Raw genomic sequence first — 22127 nt, forward strand, 5'->3', positions numbered from 1 at the left:
TGAGTGCTGTGCCCAATCAGATGTCAGCCTTAGACGACTGAGTGCTGTGCCCCAGTCACAATTCTTCCCATCTAAAGGACCAGGCTGAGCGGGACAAAGAGAACTGGATCGCCCGAGTGTGCTCCTGGTTCACGTGAGTGTCTGTTTTAAATGGTTTCTAGAATGAACGGCTATTTTTCTCAGATGAGCCCAGGACAAAATCATCGGGCCTTTTCCTGGAGCCCAGCTGGGTATTTTCAGTGAACAGTCTCTTTCAGTTTTTATCTTGCTTTCTGTGTGAACAGGCAAGCATGAACATGTGTGCACGGGCCTGCCTCCGCAGCCACCCCCTTCCTCCTCCCAACAGTCAGTTCTATATTTAGAGGGATTTTTGACACGCTCCTTAGGCTTTTCTCTTGATTTCAGAACTCTAGAATATGTTTTCCATTTTCCAGTAATAATCCCTATTCAAACGGGGAAAATGCTATAATAGCTAACATTTATTGAGAGTGTGTTCAACACTCGGCTGAAATTTTTACAGATTATCTGCTTGAATTCTTACCACGGTAATACTAAGTAGAAAAATGCCTAGTACAGGGAACGTTTGATTGTAGCAGTGCAGAAACTGGGTTGTAGTACCATCAAGTAGCCTTGAGGATGCTGAGCTACTCTGTGTTCCTAAGAGTGGGGGCCAGTCCATCTTTGAACTGTCCCAAGCCCCTTTCTTCCCTTAAACTTGCAAAACCACTCAAGCACACTAAATGTCAAGCTGGGGATGGAGATACATGATTGACCTTGCTCAGTGTGTGCGAGTACCGGGTTCAATTCCCAGCACTGCAAGACAAATCAAAGACAAGAGCTGAAGTTTAGACCTACAGTACTGTCCTGAGTCTGCCCACCTGTCTCAGAGCCCAACTCCTGACCCTTTCCTGCCTGTCATCTTGCAGTTATGGTTCCTCCCTCCCTCCCTCCCTCCCTCCCTCCCTCCCTCCCTCCCTCCCTCCTTTCCTTCTTGTCTCCCTCCCTCTTTCTTTGCCTCCCTCCTTCCTTTCTTCCTTCCTACCTTCCTTTCTTGGACCTTACATCTCTTTCCCCTCCTATCTTTCTCTGCTCCTTCTCATGGTGCCAAATCCTCAAACCCAGCACGCACCACATGCTGGCCAAACACTCTACCACCAAACCACATCCCCAGGTCTTCACATTGCTCTGACAGGAAATTTTGAGTGAATCTGGGCTGTGCCTGATGTCTACCCTTATTCCTGGGCTTCTTTGTCGTGACAAACCTGATTAGTGGATTATAGAATGTGATACAACATTCTCGGGTCTTCCACCCTGCCTAGCAAATCCCCAGGTCTGTCCCCTGGCACTGCGGCTTACAGGTGAGCCCTGGCCCCCTCTCTCCTCATGCTTTGTGACCACCAATAAGCGCAGGCTGGGGAGTGGAGTGTGCCCACGCTTCCTTTGTTGTTGCACGGTTCCAGACTGTTGGAAATCACTGACAATATGCCACAGTCGTTGCTTCACACAAACGCACATCATATTGATCATATGAGAGAGGACGATGGCCAAGCCAACGTTTCTATTTTCAACTTCACAGTTTTCCCCACTTGTGATCCTGCCAGCAAAACAGTGGCTTATAATGAAAGTATTTAAATCCTTTGCTTAGTATGTTTAAGAGAAAAATATAGAAGCTTAACAGAGTTTAATGAAAAGAACACAAAATTGCCAGGAGACCAGGCCAACGCTTTTCTTACATCTTCAGGAAGATGGACAGAATACTGAATCCACCCGGGCTTATTTGTACTGCTTTCTTAATCTCCCGTGTTCAGAGACACAAATGCACAACCTACCATATGCATAAATACCACACATGTACATAAATGCATGGACATACATACATGTCACACATACATACTAACATGCACAACACACACATATATATAAACTTACACATCACATGCATAAATACTTCACAATGCAGTCATGCATGGATAATTACATGCATACATGACACACGTATACACTGATGCACACTCCATATGCATAAACACCACACATATATAAATGCATGTGTAAAGACATGCATACATGCCATATACAAATGCACATTCACATGTGCATATGTACCAGAGACATATACAATTGTTCACATATACATGCATACATGGCATACACATATACAAATTCACACCTAGATAAATGCATGCACGCACACACAAATACACAAACACACACACACACAGGTACACTGTCTTAGTTAGGGTTACTATTGCTGTGATGAAACACCATGACCCAAGCAACTTAGGGAGGAAAGGGTTTATTTGGCTTACACTGCATCATCAAAAGAAGTCAGGACAGGAACTCAAACAGAGCAGGAACCAGGACGCAGGAGTTAATACAGAGGCCATGGAGGAATGCTGCTTACCGGCTTGCTCAGCCAGGTACCTTATAGGACCCAGGTCCACAAGCCCAGGAATGGCACCACCCACAATGAGTTGAGCCCTCTCACATCAATCACTAATTAACAAAATGCCCTATGACTTGATCTTTTGAAGGCATTTTCTCAATTGAGGTTTCCTTCTTTCAGATAACCCTAGCTTGTGTCAAGTTGACAAAGTTAGCCAACACACACACACACACACACACACACACACACACGCACACACACCTTCATTACTACCGTCATTCAAGGGTTTATACAGCAACAGTCTCATTTAAATACTGAGAGCATCAAAAGATGGTTGAATGAATGGAAACGAATTCATCCTGTGACCATCTGAGTTTAGAGTCATGAAGCTTAAAAACACATCCAGAAACTGGGCTTTCCAAGGACACCACCACCTCAGGACAGTAAGCTGGGCCTCCTTAAGAGAAGAGAGAAAAGCTGAAAACTGAAATTCATTCCACAGAGTCAGCAGCACATAGACATGTCAGAGGGTGCACTGAACATCCTTGTGGCCAACAGCCTCTCAGAATCTGAGTGTTTCTTTGGATCACCGTGGAATGTGCCTGTTTGGCTATATGCTCTCTGAAGCCACTATTTCTAGGTGATTCTGTGCATGTACTTAGCGGTCACCAACTCAAAGTGTCATGTGATCAACATGGCCTGCGGAGCCAGGCCTGTACCTCAGGACCTCACGCTCAGCAGCTGGAAGCTGGCCTCAGCAGCATCAAAAGTTCTGGGGTTGACTGCTGAGACCTTGTGCTAACTGCTTGCTCACAAAAAGTTCAGATCTGTTCATGATCTAAAGACAACTCTTACAGGTGTGTGCTTGGGAAACTCCCAAGAAGGCTCCTGACAACTCTCTGCCTTTGGCGCTGCAGGGCCAAGAACACTCGCTCTGGAGATGTCTGTCTGGGGCTATCAACACCTCCCTGCTGAGCTTATGGTTGGTTCACGTAGTTCAAGAGTTCCCCACAGAGGTCCATGCCAGTCCTTCAGCACACTGAACAACAGGTGTATCTCTAGATATTTCTCCTCATGCTCTCCAACAACAAACACACAAACAAAAAACCAGAAGAACCAGGCCCCAACCTGCAGATCAGCTAAAGACGTAAACGATTCCAGCTAGGAACGAGAACTTGTTGTTATTCCTCTCTTGCTTCGGGTGAACATACACAGAAGCTGGCAGCATTAGTCCATCGACATGGCAGCAGCCGCCTGCTTGTGCTTCCACCCCCCATGCAGAAGTCCTGAGGAAGAGGGAAGTGCTTTTGCCAAGCAGATGAGCTCCTCAGGTGCCCACCAGCACCCTGTTCTTGGAGAGACAAAGCCACTGCTTTCCTGTCCAGCTTTCCGAGCATCTCAGACACCACATGGTGGGAAGAAGGAACGTGCCCCATTCAAACACAGTTTCACGTGTTAGCCTAGTGGTTTGGACCTTTAGTCCAATAATTTAATGCATCTACTAATTCTCTTTCTGAATTCTCCCTCATGCCTGTTCATTCCTTACATGGTATATTGCCAAAATGTGAGGTTTGGGTGAGACCTCTTTCCTAAAGTGCTTAAGACTATAGATTAATGGGCCAGTTCTGCGTTATTCCTTAAAGACAGAACTAGAGGAAAGAAAGGTGGGTTCATCTAGGCATATAACTAAGTTGGTAGAATGCTTGCCTAATGTTCCCAAGGGCTTAGTTTCAATCAGTGGGTGTGGGGTGCCTACCTATAAACCCAACACCTCATGTACAGACAGGGAGATTGGGGTGGGGGGACGGGGTCGTGGGCTATATAGTCAGGTTTACCTGAGGCCCCAAAGACAGAGGTGTTGGGAAGGACCTTTCTTTTCTTTTTGTATGGATTGAGCTCTTTTGAGGCCAGGGGAGAGTTCAGGTTTTAAGTAAGCTCAGAAGTCCTCAGGGTTGTCTAGGTTGTTTTTAAAAGATAAGTTTTTAGATGGGGGGGGGGCATACTGAGCTTCATGAAGTTAGGGTGGATCCTACAGCTCACCAAGTCCAAATCAAAGAGGTAGACGGTGTGAGCGCCAGTCCACCTTTCTAGGATAAAGCTCCCCAGCCTGTATGTTTTGCATTGCTAAAACGTTCTGGTTCTCTGAGGCACTCAGCCAAGCTTCTCGGTAAGGCGGTAAGGCGCAATGCCATTTCTAAGTCACCTGATACTGGCATTTATTAACAACATGAAGCCATTGTTCAGAGCCAGTGTCACTTCCAGTGACATGGTGCTGTTTTGTTTTGTTTCAGTGAGCATGTGCATGCATTCATGAATGAGTTGAGTGTGCGCATGAAGGTCAGAAGGCAGCCTTGGGCCTCAGTGCTCAAGTCCACCTGTTTTGAAATGGGTCTTCTTCTGTTATCTGCTGCTATGCATGCCAGGCTAGCTGGCTGGACAACCTCCTGGAGTCTCCTATCTCTGCTCTGCCTCTCCAGGAGAAGCACTGAGATTAAGATACTAACTACCACATGTTTGTGAGCTCTGGGGATTCAAATCTAGGTCTTCATGATTGCATAGAAAGCGTTTTCCCCATATATCCGTCCCCCCAGTTCCCAGTGTGGTCTCCTGATTATATTCAACAACTCACTGATACAGTTGCAGGGCAATGACTCTTTCTGCCCTCAGACTGAGGAACTTTCGGGTATCTGCCTTGGGATGAAGATTCCTGGAAAACATACAATGTAGTAGTTTGAATGTAACTGGCCTCCATCATCTCACAGGAAGTGGCACTATTGGGAGGTGTGGCTTTGTTGGAGTGGGTGTGGCCTTGTTGGAAGTGTGTCACTGTGGGAGCAGGCTTTGAGGTTCCCTGTGCTCAGGATACTGCCCAGTGTCTCAGTCCACTTCCTGTTGCCTGTAAGATGTGGGACTCTCACCCACCACCATGTCTGTCTGCATGCTGCCACACTGCCCACTATGATGAGAATGGACTGAACTTCTGAACTGTAAGGCAGCCCCAATTAAATGTTTTCCTTTATAAGAGTTGCCATGGTCATGGTGTCTCTTCACAGCTACGAGGATCCAGGAGCATTTACTCCGGCTGGAGAGGTCAGCAGGGGAAGCTAAGCTTCATCTCCAGAGCCCACATCAAAGCTGGGCACTGCGGCACATGTCTGCAATCCCAGGTCCGGAATTCGAAGAGACAGAAGGATCTGAGTGGCTTGCTGGCCAGCTGGCTGAGCCAAATTAGCAAGCTGCAGCTACAGGGAGAGACCCTGTCTCAAAGAACCTAAGGCTAGATAGGTCATGGGCCCTAGGGGAAATCTACTACCATTATTCTCTAGATGAACATAGCAACAAAATAACTCCTAACGACATTGTCATACCCACAGATCAGGGTACCACTCAACCTTACCAGAGAAGTTTCTTCTTGCAGCAAACGGTAATTAACACAGAAACCCACACGGTCAATGTACAGAGAGGACACTGGGTTGGACAGAAGGAGGCAGCCTGGTAGAATAACAGGAAAATGTCCAACAGGAAACTGGGTTCTTGACAAATTCGGTCATAATTAACACACACGATATGACCTGAAGTCCTGCCTGTAACCATCCTTCTCTGGTATTCCCAGACTCTAACAGCAGGGTGCCAGCAGGTACTTACACGCGAAGGCCCTTTGCCTTCTTTCCCGGTCTGACTGGGAAGAATGAAGACTAAGCTAAAGCATTATTTGCTTCCATGAAGCCTCTACACACATTTATTTCAACAGATTTAATTCACTACTTCAGTCAAAACCAAACATAACTTCACACGCAAAAATGAAGGACAATGCTGGTCACAAATGGCATTGTGGGTGATCAAGCAGAGAAGAGGCTGCTCCACACCAGGGCCTGCAGCGTGGACATCCTGTGTGTCCCTGACCACTGGCACAGAGGGGCAAAGTAGAAATCCCCATATGTCCTGGCAGATGCATCACAGGACACAGGAAAGACTCAGCATGCCACAGCAGTGAAATTCTGCTTCCTGGTGAAAGGCAAACTGGACTTTTGGCTTAACTTTATTTTAAGATAAACAAAGACATTTCTTGGAGAAAGAACTAACTATATGAAAATTATCTTTAGATTTAATACAGTGGGCACGTTAATTCCCAGAGGGTCTATTTATCATGTGCAGTACTCTTTTCTAAGATAGTGTCTCATATAGCCCAGGCTAGTTCAAACTCATAGTGTAACAGACATGGCCCTACACTCCCGATCCTCCTTCCTCCACGCCCAGCTATCTCGTAGTAGTAATTCACTATCTGGTGAACTGTTGCTTTTGACTGCTGTTTTCTATGGTACCTCTGTCTGACAAGCTATAGAGGTGGTTGTAAGAGACTAAGGCTTTTGTAGGCCATTGAGTGTTACATTGATGGAAGGGAAAGCACAATAATCCATGAACGGACATCAGAGCGTGGTGGGGGAAAGTATAGGCACTGCAGTTATCTTGTCTCTAAATTATACTTTAAGACAAGACTCTCCGAGTGCACACATCCAACCACACTGAAAGCAAGCAAGGCCCATCTTGTTCTCCTGTGGCCAAGGAACCCTATAGTACTTATCCCTAAAGGATAGTCTCCAGCACTAAACAGAAGAGTGGGCTCCTTATTTAAACACAGAGGTCTTTTCTGTTGTTCATCTGCATCTCAGAGGAGCAAATTGTGGGAAATCAAGACTGTAAAATGAGGAGAGGAGACAGAGAAGGAAGAAGCCTCCCCATTAGCCCTGGGAAACTCCACATGCTCCATTTCCAGGGTCCCAAAGTCCGAGGCTTTGCAAGCCTTGCTCCTCAGTCACTGGGTGCATGTCATTTCATGGAGATAGCAGTACCTTCTCCCCTCCCTTTCTGTGGACAGTTCATGGCTGACCTACGCTGTGACACTTCAACATAGGCACTGAATTATCCAACACGTGGCTCAAAAGGCAGGGCATAAAAACGGCTTAGTCTCCGGCATGCAGTAGCCTTCTGTGTTTGTCTGTCTGTTTGCTCTTTAGGTAGATTCTCTCTATGCAGCCCAGACAAGCCTCATCTGGGATCCTCCTGTCTCTGCCTCCTGAGACCTCAGATTACAGATACACACCACTGAGCCTGGCTCCATGCAGCAATTCTGGAGAAAAGTTTGGCGAACCATTTGGCAAATCAGATGCATTCATTTTAGCAGCATTTATTTCCTAAGGTCTTTAAAATCTGGGCTCATGTGATAACACAGTGGGACCCACAGCATCAAAACTGGAAGCACAAAGACAGGAAATTTGACATCACAGAATCCCCACGTCCAGTTCTCTAGGCCAGGATACAAGTGCACAGAAATGCAAACATTGTATTTGTCTTCAGAATATGGGCTTCAAAGATCCTTTTATTTCAGGGTTTTAAAAATATTTACTGCATTTAAAATTATATGTGTATATGTGTGTGTGTGTGTGCATGCGTGTGTGTGTTCATGTGTGAGTTCAGGTGTTTGTGCAATAGAGAAGAGGGTGTTGGATCCTCTGGTTATGAACCACTCAACATGGGCATGGGTGTTGGGAACCAAACTTGTGCTTTCTGGAGGACCAGGAAGTGCTCTTAACCAATGAGCCATCTGTCTAGCTCCCTATTTTAGGTGGTTTTGTTTTGAGACGGGGCACATATATATGTAGTGTAGAGAGGCCTGGAACTCACAGCTCTGGCCTCCCGAATTGTCTCATACTACACCATGTGTCTTCCCCCTGGGGCAGCTCCACTGAAATGATGCTGTAATGGCTAATGTGTGTGAGAGTGATGCCCTCCAGATGACGGACCTCTGCTGATGGGGCACACATGCTTGGCTCCTCCATCCTGAAGTTCTGAATGCACCCTTGGGTGGCCATAGGTATCAACTCCACGGCTGCAAAGGAAGTCTCTTGAGTCCTGCAGTTACCCACACATCCCCGTATGCTAAGGAACTCCACAGCTATTTCAGAGACACCCATTTAGCATAATCTACTTACATGGGACTTAACTCATGTCTGGGTTTAAAATATACAAAAGCCCTGTCAAGCCATCAGCTCAGATGGCTCAGGGGACCGGAGAAGCTCTCTGGCTGACAGTGAGTGTTTCGCACCGAGACCCTCACTTTAGTAACACCGCATGGGTCCCACTGACTAGTCCACCTCCCCAGGTGGGAGAGTTCAAGTCTGAATAAGCATCAACTAGATGCTTTACAAACTTACTAAAACTGTCTTTGCCAGAAGGGACAGTGACAGATGTGAAAGTCCCAACTTTGAACTCAGACAAGTCCTCCTTGTTCATCATAAACATATGCCAAGGGTTTTCAGGATGCTTTGTATTTTGACATGGGGCTTAATAAACAATATTGCAATACTTAAGTCTTTCCTTATCAATGGTGTTCATAAGGCCTTATCAATGTTTTTGACCCAGTCATAAGCAGACCTGCCCTTCAAATCTGCACAGCCCAAAGGAAGAGCACAGCATCTATAACCACCTCCCCTGAGATGCTCACACTTCGAACCAAGTGAGAGAATTTGTGTAGTCTGCTTATTTTAAAGCAGTGCTGGGTTGGATCAGGCATGGCAGGGAAATGTCCTCCTACTGAGCTACATTCTCAGATCCTCCACGCTCTTAAAAAATATTTTGAGAGACACAATCTTGATAAGTTGCCCAGGATGGCTTTGAACTCACAATCCTAACTCACAATCCTGACTGCTTCCTGAGCAGCTCAGATTACAGGTCTGTACTACCAAATCCAGTTGAAAAACTCTGATGGGGACATATTTTTCTTTACTGTTGTCTCTAGCTAGACTTTATTTGTAAAACAGGCAGCAGATCCACGAGTCCTAGTTCGTTGACCTCTGATCGCCCGTCTTTCCATGTCCATGGCTGCCTCCTATATTCCTATATGGGTTTGTTTTGGTTTTTCTCATGGTGACTCCTATTGTAGGCCATCTTAGCCTTAAACTCAGTATACGTCTACTTCAGCCTCCCAGGTGGTAGGATATATCCTACTGTCCTTGCTCTGGTTTTTGGTTTGTTTGTGCGTTTTTTTCCCCTTTAAACTTTTCTAGTTAGAGACCAGGTGTTCTTGTGTACTGCAACTCCAAGCTGTAATCCTAATTGAAGATTTATAGTGTCTTCCCTTCCTTTCTTTGCCAGTGCTTGGGCTTAAACTCAGATCCTTGCTCGTGTACTGTACCACCAAACTGTGTACCCAGCGCAGGGTAAAAGGTCTAGCCAAAGAAGCCCACCCTGGCGCAAAGAACGGAGCCAGTGAAAGAAATACTTTAGCCTTAAACCCAGTACCAACGAAACACACCCTGACCAGTGCCAAAGAAACACACTTTAGTCATAGAATCAGTCAGTGAAAGAAATTTGCCCAGGCCCTAAAATTAGAGCCAAAAGGTTAAAAAGGGGTCAGTGAAAGAAACACACCATGGCTCAGAAAACAGAGTCAAATCTGCCCCTGACCAACTAAGAAGAAAACCAAACAATCCCTGTACAGGGAAACTAGTCAATCCCTGAGCAGAAAATCAGAAAAATCAACTGATCCCAGAGCAGAGATCCAGCCAAGCTGAGCTCAAGAGACAGAAATCTTACCCATTCCCACCCTGGAAAAACTCTGCCCCTAAGAAGCCCTATATAAGCCCCGCACCCTTTTTCCACACCGGCAGATGCAGCCACTCTCCTAGATCCTCCCCTCCCAATAAATCTCTTCTTGAACGAAGTTTGGGTGAGACCTTCTTTCCCCAGAGCAGAGACAGAGCCAAGATGAGCGGGACTGTAACACTTTCGCTAGGAAAACCGTCCCCTAGCAGAGCAGAGCTGTTACACGCTGGGGCACTGGAGCCCAACTGTAACAACTTCCCTGCCGCTGCTGGAGCAGAACTGTTACATTGGAGAAGCCTTTCCCTAGAGCAGGGCTGTAAATTGCTACACGGCACCCTCCCACACCTCACCTCCCGCACCCCGCACCCCGCACCTCACCTCACGCACCTCACTTCCCCCACCCCACATTACGCACCTCACGCCCCACAACCCACGCCCCACAGCTCACCTCCTACGCCTCACCTCCTACATTACATGTCTTTTAAGGTTATTTGTTACTTACAAATCAGAATTTCTTAACTAAAGTCTTCCCTGTAGTTCCTAAAGCGCCTCTTCTCTCTGGGCCACTCCATCAGAAGAGGCAGCTGGAGAACCAGGGGTTCACAGGGGCTCAGTGGGTAGGGCAGGGAAGGAGGGTTCCAAGCCCCTAGAATGCTAACCAGAGGAGTTGCTAATAATTTCAAGGTCATGAGTAACCCAGCCGTCTGTCTGGGTTTATTGACAGAGGGTTGGCTAGGTGGGAGATCGTCACAGAAATTGGAAGGGACATTTGAGTTATGGGGAAAATCACAAATGTCTGTTCTTCTAAATATGCTTGACTGCCAAAATCTGAGTGTGGGTCCCTTTCTGAATTTTCTTTGGGATGAATGTTTAATTACTGCAGTGTCACAAGAACCAAGGAGAAGCAGAGCAGCACATGGTGGCCAATGACACCGTAGTATTCAGATAATACTATTATCTGAAGAGTGTCATTAGTTTTAGTTATAAGCCATGGGAAAGAAAGCTTCTTTGATACCTGACATGAGTTTAATGCTATGTCCTGTTAGAAAAGATGAGCTCATGGTGAGTAAGCAAGAGAGGACACAATCCCAGATACAAGGAAGGAGAGCCTGATGTCAGGCTGTGTCTTCGCTATAGGCATAGAAGGAGTGGGGTCCATTTAGAATTCGGAAGGCAGTTTTCTCTGCATCAAACACAGGACTATGAAGATATGTCTATGATCACATTAATTATTAGCTTTGCAAGAAGACATGTCTGTACCTGTTCTGAAAGAGGAAAGGCAGGTGTTTGGCCATTGGACCCTACCAACCCATCAAAGAACTGCCGGGTGAATGGCAGAGCCTGTGTCTAAATGCAGATACAACTAATCAAATCACTTCTGCTTGGGAGGTGAGGCTTAGTGGTAGAACATGTGCTTGCCGTGCATAAGGCCCTGAGTTTGACCCCTGAAACATCCAAAGAAAACAAAACATTTCTTTGTCGTTGCTGCTGCGGCACTATGGGTGACTGGGATGAGAGGAAAACTTAGGAAGGTGTGCCGATAATCCTGCCTATACTAGTACGCTGCGGAGCAAAGGCAGTTTGTGGTGTGTGCAAGTATCAGGATGGGGGATGGGCGGGTTTAATTCTTTTCATAGAAGCCAGGATTCCTAGTTTAGTGCTGCCATGCAGGAAAGAAGACGCAGAAGCAAGTTCACATTTTCTAGCAGGCACATGGGAAAAGCGAAAAGAGACAGAATTTGTCTGAAATGCATTTCCACTTAACTCAGAATATTACCATTCCAACACAAAAAGGAAGCAATATAAAAATCACTGAGATATTTAAGAGGGTTTTTTTTTTTTTTAGTTTTATGCCTCAAAATTGAGTGTGTAATGTACATCAAAAGGGAATTTCAATTTGGACTGTTCTCTCTTTGGATGCTCAATAGTGCATGTGGCAGCTGACTGCTGTAAGAGACCAAGCAGCTAGAGAGAATAAAGGCATCTACGAAATCTGATGCATGGTTCAGGATCTGAATCACGAGACTCGAGGAAACTCATGGAAAGATAGACTAGGAAGTCTCCAAATGAGACATTAATTGAGGTCTAAAATATGTAGTACCAACAGGAGGTGACTGGAAATTATGAGAGACAGAAACAGAATGAAGAGAGTGGCCAACCTTATCTTCCACCACTGCCCAAAGTTCAAGCGAATCCGGGGTGCTACAGATGGTTGACCCTCAGAGAGCATCAGACTATAGACGATCCATGCAGTTGCACTGAGCAACTAGACCAAAACCAGTAGCCTATGGCACAGGCCAATGGTCCAACCACCCCACATCCAAAATGCTCCAAAATCCAGAACTTTGAGTGGGCATCTATTGGGATGTGTGCACATATGTGTTCATGTATGTTTGTGGGGCTTGGAGAAATGCACGTGTGTATGGAGAACAAAAGTCAACCTTGGGTGTCATCCCTCAGGAGTGGCCCATCATGTTTTTGGAAACAGGGTCCCTCATTGGCCTAGGGCTTGCCTAATTAGCTGGTCGGCCATTGAGACCCAGGGATCCACTTACTCCCTCCCTGGTACTGTTTATTCTGCCCCTGTGATCAAACACCCTGAAAAGGAGGAGGAAAGCCTTCAGTTACCTTGTATTTCTAGGTCACAACCCAGCACTGAGGGAAGCCAAGGCAGGAAGTCAAACGTGAGCCTTAAGTGGATCCTACAGAGGAATGTGGCCTGCCAGCTGGCTTGCTTGAAGACTCATGTCTAGCTAGCTTTCTTAAACAACCCATGACCTAGGGACTGGAAAGCTGACGGTGGGCTGAATTCCCTAGACTCGTTAGCAATCAAGACAGTACCCACAGGCATGCCTACCTGGTCGAGGCAATTCCTCAACGGAGGTTCTTTCTTCCTAGGTGACGAGGATAAGTAGGACAACTGGGATTATAGGGACATACCAGCTTCCTTTTGTGAGTTCTGGGAGTGAGATCCATGCCTTTTGGCAAACACCTTACCAATTTAGCTATTTCCCCAGTCCCCAAGACCTTTTGAGCACTAACATAAGACCCTACATAGAAAATTCCATGTCCTGAAACTGTTTTGTTCACAGAGTTACTAAAAACACGATACAGAATGATCCTCAGGATATGTGTGTAATATATATATATATGAATGAAACATAGATGAATTTCATGTTCAGCTTGGGTCCTATTTCCCCAGATATCTCATTATACATAGACAAATATTCTAAACTTTGAAAACACGCCAAATCGGAAATTCTTCTGTTCCTATGTATTTGAGAAGGAAGCCCCTCTGGCTGCATTAACTTCCCCCTTATATCAGAAGTTTTAAAAGCAAACAAAAGCAAAGGCCACCAGACCAGGTCACTAACTTGCCCTACATTTCAGGATAGGATATGGACCTTTGTAGATGGTTTGTTCTTGACCCTGGATTTAACTCCCCCATCTGAAGGGCCAGCAGCAGTTTTCTGTAGTTGATGTCAGTATCAACAGGAGGTTAGAAGAAATACAAATAGCTACTCTTTAAAAAGAATAATAGTTATAGAGCCAGATTCTTATTTTTTTAATCAATGTCGCTTAAGATGTTGGAACCCTGGGCTGCAGAGAAGGCTCATCTGTTAAGAGCACTTGTCACTACTGAAAATGAGGACTAGATTTGGCTCCCAGAACCCACGTGGTAGCCCCCAAGCATCCATAATTGCAGATCCAAGGAGAACGGAAGCCCTCTGCTCGCTTCTGAGGCCACCACGCATGCACATGCTGTACATATTTATATGTGGGCAAAATATTTATATGCATGAGGAAAATACAAATCAATGTATATAAAAAGTTATTAACCACTTTATAAACTAAATTTTCACATCAAGGAAATAAAACATTAATGAGCCCAGGGAAGTGGGGAACGCCTCCTTCAATCACAGCACTGAGAAGGCAGAGGCAGCAGATCTCTGCGGGCTTGAGGTCAGCCTTTTCTATGTAGTGAGCTTCAGAGTCATATTCTTGAAACCTAAAACTACAGCCACTGTGACCATGTGATTTTGTATCGCTTTCTTAGCATTTCCGAGTCACACCTGCACTAACAGCTGAGAGCCAGGGGTAAATGCACAGCTTTGTGGATAGCTTACAAACCTATATTTGAATCACTTCATTTTTATCTGGAAAGTAAATCTGGAAGTCAAGAAAATACGTTTTTCTATCCTTTTCATCCCAACTTTCAAATTCTTTTTTAATTTTTTTGGTTTTTTGAGATAGGGTTTCTTTGTGTTACTTTGGAGCCTGCCCTGGAACTAGCTCTTGTAGACCAGGTTGGCCTCGAACTCACAGAGATCTGCCTGCCTCTGCCTCCTGAGTGTTGGGATTAAAGGTGTGTGCCACCACTGCCTGGCTGAAATTCTTTTAGGTAGTCAAAAAAGATCTTAAAAAAACTAAAATACTTTATAACATTCTTATCACAACTATGATTTATACTCAATATTGTCTATTTATGTTATAAACATTATTCTCTCTGTCTCTCTGTCTCTCTGTCTCTCATGTGTGTGTGTCTGTGCCCACACCCCACAGTGCACAGGTGGAGCGTAGAGAACCATGCTCTGGATTCTCTCCTTCCATCTTGACATGGTTTGAATTGAGGCCATTAGCCCTGCTCTGGGTCATTTCACCGCCCCCCACCCATCATCATTTTTATTTTGAGATAGGGCCTCATTCTATAGTCCTGGTTGGTCTTGAGCTCATTATATAGCCCCAGCCTGCCTTGAATTCCTGATCCTTCTCCTTAGGTCCCTGAAGGCTGGAATTACAGGTGCCTACCACAGCACTCAGAAAGTGGCATTCGGACAAGTACTCCATGCCCCAACTGTGGAATCAAACAGCCATGGCGCTGAATAGCCTCAGTGGGTCATGCCCTGCGCTTGGTATTGGCCGGGCCACACTGTTCTTCTGGTGAAAGGAAAAGCAGTTGAGAGCATCAAACACACACACTTCTGAGAGCGACAATCCCCACTTTTGCAGTTACCTTGACTCGGGGTATTTGGTGAGGGTGGCCAGGCTGCTGGTGTACATGTGACCGCCCACGTCGATGTGGACCGGTGCATTGGACTTGGTGAGCTGGGCTGGAGTGGGAATGCCTTGGTTGTTCAGTGGCGATGCAGGGGATCTAGTGATCAGAGGTCTTGACATATTGGGCCGACTATCCTACAGAGAGAGAATCATAGTTAGACACGGTTCTGTTGCCAATGACGAACGAGAACATAGATCCTGGGAAATGAACGGGTGAGCGGCGATGATGAGCTCTTTAATAACATCTGGGAAATATCAGGTCCTCTCACTTTGGTTTTCAGTATTATAAGCAAAGCAAAACCTGCAACAGAGAGAAAGGAACTTCATGTGCCCGGGATCCAATTCTGCCTACTCTGAGGGCTTATTATACAAATGGATTTTCACATTATGCAAATGACAAGTGGCTTATGGAGAAATCCTATTCATTTTAAATGAAAAGATAATCAATGCTTAAAACAATATGCACCCAAATAAACCATGTATAGTTTATAGTTCTCTTTGAAAACTTCCTCATTCTTATGCATAGGAACTAAGACACATGTGTTCTACAGGACAGTTTCTAAGGCTCTAGCTTTTGAATCACAAAGGAGTACTGTACAGTTGTAGCCATCAGCTGTTCAAACAGACACCATGAGTTTATCATTCCATAGATTTTAAAAAATAAAAAGCCAGTTTCTTGCTCCCCAGCTCTCTTCCTGGGAATTTGTGGCTTGGGGATGCTTCATAACAACAGATCCCAAACAAGCTTCTTTGCTGTGTGCCTGACTTCTCAAGAGACTAAGTCTCCAAGGTGAAGAAGATGAGGCAGATGCTGCAAAAGGTGTGATGTAAACAAATAGACCAGGATGTGGGAGGCGTGTGCAGCAGCAGGAAGAGACCAGGACGCGAGCGGCACATGGCAACAGCAGGAACACATTGAAGGAACTGCACTCTCAAGAGCAGAAGAGACACCAGTTGTCCCAGGATACAGCATAAATGAGTACACACCATGGTGATTCCACGCCACAGGCAAGTCATGCCAGGTTCTGGCACTCCATGAGGTCAGATACTTAGAATCATCAAAGGATAGATCAATTGAGGAACAAACCAAAAGAGCGTTCTGTAAGACTGAACACACGCGCGTGCGTGTTCTCTCTCTCTCTCTCTCTCTCTCTCTCTCTCTCTCTCTCCATTCTCAGATTTGAAATTTAGGCAGAGACTGTTTTCAAACACACTCACCATATGTGCCAAAAGTAGAGAATAGGTTACATGAAAAATGTCTCTGATAGAGATTTCAGAAGGGAAGTTGCTTAGTCTTGTGCTTAAAGTGCAAGGGATAACATAAATTTACAAAGTATGGGTTTCTTGATCCTGGAACAGGTTGAGGCGTTACCTGGAGCTCAGCTGTTAGACTACTTAGGTTAAGCCCAAGTCCAAGAGAGACTGCCACTGGCGAGCTTTCCCAGACAGCCACTAGGAACGACGAGGTGATGGGGACTTGCACAAAATGCTTACCATCTGTGTGGTGCTCTTCTGCAAGGCGCAGGAAACAGAGCCCAGAAAATGCCACTCGAAAAGAGTTCATTTTCAGTTCCTAAATCAGGTGGCAAATTCATGGGTATTCACTAGAGCATTCTTTACTGTATTCTTCAATAACACAAAATAGAAATTAAGGACACAAAAGAGTGCTTGGAACACACAAAGAAAAGGAGTTGAAAGGGTTATTATGGGGTGGGAGCGGGGACGAAGCAAAGTCACAGATGGTAGAACATATTAAAGTTAAGTGCCAGAAGAAGCATTTTTAATACTGGATGACAGACAATACTTCACCCTTAAAAAGTGATCAAAGGCTGTGGAGATGGCACAGAAAATAAAATGTTGGCTATGTAAGTATGAGGAATGGATTTGGAACTCATATCTGCCCTGGCCCAGCAGCAAGTCAGTAATCCCCATGTTCCAGTCACTGCCCAGTAAGAAGCTGAAGCAGGAGACTGCTGGGAGCTTCTGAGTCAGCTAGCCTGGCATATGAAGTACAACCACGATCAACAAAGGGAGTGCCCCAGCTAGCGTTACCGTTGCTGTGAGGAAACACCACAGCCAAAAGCAAGTTGGGGCAGAGGGGGCTCATTTGGCTCACACTTCCACATCATAGTCCATCATGGAAGGAAGGCAGACAGGAAGCTGGAGGCAGGAGCTGTCACAGAGGCCACAGGGGTGCTGCTTACTGACTTGCTCCTCACGGCTTGTACAGCTTGCTTTCTTATGGAACCTGGGACCAGCAGTCTAGTGATGGTGACACCCACAAAGTTCAGTGCATACCCCTTCATCAGTCACTAAAAGTCGCCATACAGGCTTGCGTGCACCCCAATCTTATAGAGGTATTTTCTCAATTGAGGTTCCCTCCTCTCCTATGACATAAAAGTAGCCAGCACAACTGACCCCTGTTGACACACAGACACACCACTGTTAAGCCTCAACCTTTCTTTTCTTGTTCATCCTCAAGCTCATGTATTAAATATTGACATCACAATGTAAAAATTTTAAACTTACAAAGTCCCACAAGTCATACAAATTCAACCCCTTTTAAAAATTCATTCTTTTAATAGCCAAAGTCTTTTAACTGTGGGAACCTATTTTTAAAAAAAACTTAAATACTTTCTTATTTCAAGAGGAAAGAACCGGAACCAGGGCACAGTCATAATCAAACTCCAACTGTATAAATAATTCAACACCCAATGTCTGGGATCCACTCACGATCTTCTGGGCTCCTCCAAAGGGTCAGGTCACTTCTCTGGCTGCACCCTCTACAGCCCATACAGCTTGTCTTCTAGGCTCCGGCTGGCTTCCCTCCCCCACCACTGCTGCTCTTGGTGGTCATCCCATGGCACTGGTGACTCCAAAAAGCTGGGGTCTCTGCTGCAACTGGGCTGCTCTGTCACCAATGCCTCTTCTGTGTTCTCTCCAGGGACTGCAGCCCTGCCACCGTGTGCAAGCATCAGCTGCTCTCCATGACCCCATGATGCCTTCAAACCAGTGCACAGTGGCACATGCCTGTAGTCAGGAGTCTGAGACAGGAGGACTGCTTGAGGGGTTCTAGGCTGTAGTGTACCGTGCCGATCGATCGCGTCCACACCAAGTTTGGCATCAGATGACTCTTACACTACTTACTTCAGCTGCCTGGGGAACACAGCTTCTGTGTGCTGACCCCGAGGAAACCCTTCCCAGATTTCACCATGGTGATGCTGGCCTCTTCTTCATCACAGCTGATTCTCCAGTCCCAGCTGGCCAGCTTTCATTGTCCCAGAAAAGCAAAGGTTTCACTTCAGTAATTCTCGGCCCTTGTTAATCACAGCCGATTCTTCAGGTCCAGCTGACCAGAACCACAGATTCTTCACACAAAAGCCTGGTAGAATCTTTGCTTCCCTTCTGAAACGTCACAAACCAGGCCTCCAAGGCCTGCACTGCGGAACAGCCCAAGGAGCTCTCAACACTTAGTGACTTAGCCTAAAGTTCCAAAGTCTTTCCACAATTCTCCTCAGGACAACACGGTCAAGTCTGTTACAGCAATACCCACTACCCTGGGACCAATTTCTGTTTAGCTCAGATTACTATTGTTGTGATGAAACATCATGACCAAAAGCCCAGTGGGGAGGAGAGGGTTTATTTGCTTTCTGTTTGCACATCATGACCCATCACTGAAAGATGTCAGGGGAGGAACTTGGAAGCAGAAGCCACGGAGAGAGGTGCTTTCTTATAGAACCCAGGACCACCTGCCCAGGGGTGGCCCCACCCATAATGACTGGACTCTCCCACATCAATCACTAATTAAGAAAATGCCTTATTAATTAAAAAAAATGCCTTATAGACTTGTCTGCAGTCCAATCTTAGGGGAGCATTTTCTGAATTGAGGCTCCCTCCTCTCGGATTACTATAGCCCATGTCAAGTTTACATAAAAGTACTCAGCACCCGGGACCTGCCACACACAAGATGGAAGGTAGAGGACCAATCCCTAGGTTCACCTCTGGTTTCCACATGTATGCTGTGACTTGTGTGTACACATATTCACCGACTCACACACACATATGTGTATCATGCCCACACACCCCACAAAGCAATAAGAAAGCACTTTTCACAAACACCTGTTGGACCCAAGCTGCTGCCAACGGCCACGTCTGGGTCCATGGTCCTGCTGCAGCTGGATCTAAGTTGATGTCTCTGGCCTATGTCAGCTCAGGAAAGCAGAGGAAGCATACATGGTAAAACCAGAGTGCTGTGCTGAGCCAGCACCACACCTCATTGGCGCAGCCCCTCACCACACAAGAGAGCTGGCCCCGACACTCAGGAGAGGTGACTCCACCCATCATCGCTGGTGGGGGAGAACTGACCCTGAAGGCATGGGCTCTGCCTCCTCACCTGAGACTGACCAGCTCAGGTACCAGCCAGGCCCACAGCCAGGCCTTGGGTTGGCCCACCTTAACGTCTATCCCATCAAGGACCTGCTGCAGATCATGAAGGGACTGGTCCTGTGAGATGCTCTGCAGGTCCTTCATGACTTGGGGTGGTCAAGGGATATCTGAGGGGAGTTTTGGTCAGTATCCAGTGAGGATGGTGTACCAGAAACCAGAGGCCCTGAACCAGACTCGAATGACTTGCTAGTCATTGCAATGAACATTTGCTAGTAAAGCTGACTGGACAAACTGCAGCTCCCAATGCCACCAGGATGAGTGAAGAGGTGTAGGACAGGCGGGAAAGAAGGAGAAGCAAAAGGCTTTTTGTTTGTTTGCTTGCTTGTTTGTTTTTTTTAATTTTCTTTTGGTGGGTCACTACAGGGGTGAGGGGAGGATATGGAGGACTGGGAGGGGAGCAGAATTAGGGTGCATGATGTGAAATTCCCAAAGAATCAATAAAGAAATTATGTTTTTTTTAAAAAGAAATCCTTATTACATGGCTTCCTGGATGATTCCCTGGTTATGTATGCACACATACATGCACATATCCCTGTTACAGTTCAGCCCATCACTGCCCTGCAGAATAGAAATAACTTCAATTGGACACATTCTGTATCCTGCCTGGGGGTGCTCGGGCGGAAATGAACAGATTTGCGGGGTTAATACTGTAGTTAGACTGTGACCTCATTCAGCACAGCTCCAACACTGCCGGGTCTACAGAGAAAGAGCAAAAATCCAAAGCATAACTGATCGGTTAAGGATCCCAGATCTCTACCATTTACATTGTAAATCACAAATGGATGGCTACTGCTAAATTTAAAATGGAACCAGCATGTCTTCAGCTGGACATAGGGAGGGGACAGGGCTGAGCCCTTCAGGGTAAGGATTAGAATTGACCTCCTGAACCTCCTGGAGTTTTCTAGACTCTTGCCCCATCCTAATGCATCCTCCAGCACATGCCCCCTTAGATAAGACCCTTTAAATTCGTTTCTCTTTGTATCTGTGTGCATGTACATGCATGGGGGTGCACAGACGCATGGAGAATCCAGAGGTCACCCTGAGGTGCCATTCCTAGGACATCTTCCACTTTGATTTTTGAGACAAGATCTCTCATGCCTATGTAACTTGTCAGGTAGGCTGTACTGACTAGGTGGTGAGCCCCAGGACTCCGGCTGTATCAGCTTCCCCGGTGCAGGATTTACAAATGTGTGCCACCACCACAGTGGGCTTCTGTTCCTGTATGTTCTGGGAACTGAAATGCAGGTTCCCAGGCTTGCGAGGTATATTTACCACCTGAGCAAGCTCCCCAGCCCCCAGGGAGACCCAGAGCAGAGGTGGCCTATGACAGAGTACATGCTCCCTTCCCTTCATGGAGACACTGAATACTTAGATAGAACTATTGTTACTCACCATGCAACAGCTGTCTCCCTCTAAGCCTGAAGATGAAACCAGGGGCCACAGTGCAAACTGAGGCCTGGAATCTGCCATGCTAAGCCCCTTTGTCTCTGGATTGCATGCTACTAGGGTAAACGGATTTTTGTGTGAGCTGTAATTTCTGTCACCTCCCTTTGAGGCAGGCTGGCCTTGAGAGACTTGGCCTGTCATGCTAAGAACAGATTCCTGACACAGATGCAGCAGAGGTCTCTAGCACCCTTCTTAGATGCTATTTTCCATCGGTGTAATCATTTACCTGCCGGCCTGTAGTGTGCACATGTCTGTCCCCATTACTTCTACAGATGGGAAAACCACAAACTAGAACCAGAAATAAGTACAGAGGACTTCAATGTACAGCTGCTTTGCTGAAGGATCAGCTCACGGCACGGAAAGATACTCTGAAAGTTGGTCACACAGAAAACTGTTTCCAGTAACATCTTTCTTGGAGCTGCCTCTACTACGCGATAAGAAACTCCGCCCTCACTCTAAGCCAGCAGTTACTGTTCTGGCCTCCTGTGGCCGGCAGCTTCTTCCTTCCTTGATATGAATTAACATCTCCTAAGTGTCGGGAATGGTCCCATGTGCTGGACAATACAGCGAAGGAGAAAGTCTAGCCCCAGTGAGAATAATCCTTCTGTGCACTGTGAATATGCATTACTCTCATTGGCTAATAAAAAGCTACCTGATAGCCAGACAGGAAGTTAGGCAGGAAAGCCAAACAGAGGATGATGGGAGGGAGGAGGGTGGAGTCAGAGGAACATCAGTCAGCTGCTCAGGAAGCAAGACATGCTAGATGACAGATCAAATTCACAAACCTTCATGACTATACATAGATGAATAGAAATGGGTTAATTTAAATGTGCAAGTTAACTAGTAACAAGCCTGAGCTATCAGCAGAGGATTTATAAGTAATTATAAGCCTCAATGTGGTTATTCAGGAGCTGGTGGGTGGGAGAGAAATGACTACACCCAGGGTCTGGGTCCCCAGGAGAGATCAGCAAATGGATGTCATTAGGGATCAAGAAGGCCATATGACATGGCAGCTCATGGAGGATCGCTTTACTCTGATCAAGGCTGGGAGGGACAGTAGGAAGGTCCAGGAGAGAGTCTGAGCCTCTGGTGTGGGCTGGAAGGGACAGTGGGAAGGTCCAGGAGAGAGTCTGAGCCTCTGGTGTGGGCTGGGAGGGACAGCAGGAAGGTCCAGGGGACAGTCTGAGCC

At 46.2% G+C, this 22127-nt stretch overlaps 1 protein-coding gene across 4 annotated transcripts in view; it reads right to left on the reverse strand.

The window, feature by feature from the left end:
• Kctd1 (potassium channel tetramerization domain containing 1) overlaps positions 1 to 22127 on the reverse strand; it is a 197310-nt gene that overhangs the window by 30985 nt on the left and 144198 nt on the right. For all 4 annotated transcript variants that reach the window (XM_005355789.3, XM_013349374.2, XM_005355787.3 and 1 more), the window contains one exon: positions 15003 to 15181. In XM_005355789.3, coding sequence (XP_005355846.1) covers positions 15003 to 15181 — 179 coding nt within the window. The remainder of the gene's footprint in view (positions 1 to 15002; positions 15182 to 22127) is intronic.

This window comes from Microtus ochrogaster, chromosome 18 (genome assembly GCF_000317375.1).
Source record: "Microtus ochrogaster isolate Prairie Vole_2 chromosome 18, MicOch1.0, whole genome shotgun sequence".
NCBI lineage: Eukaryota > Metazoa > Chordata > Mammalia > Rodentia > Cricetidae > Microtus > Microtus ochrogaster.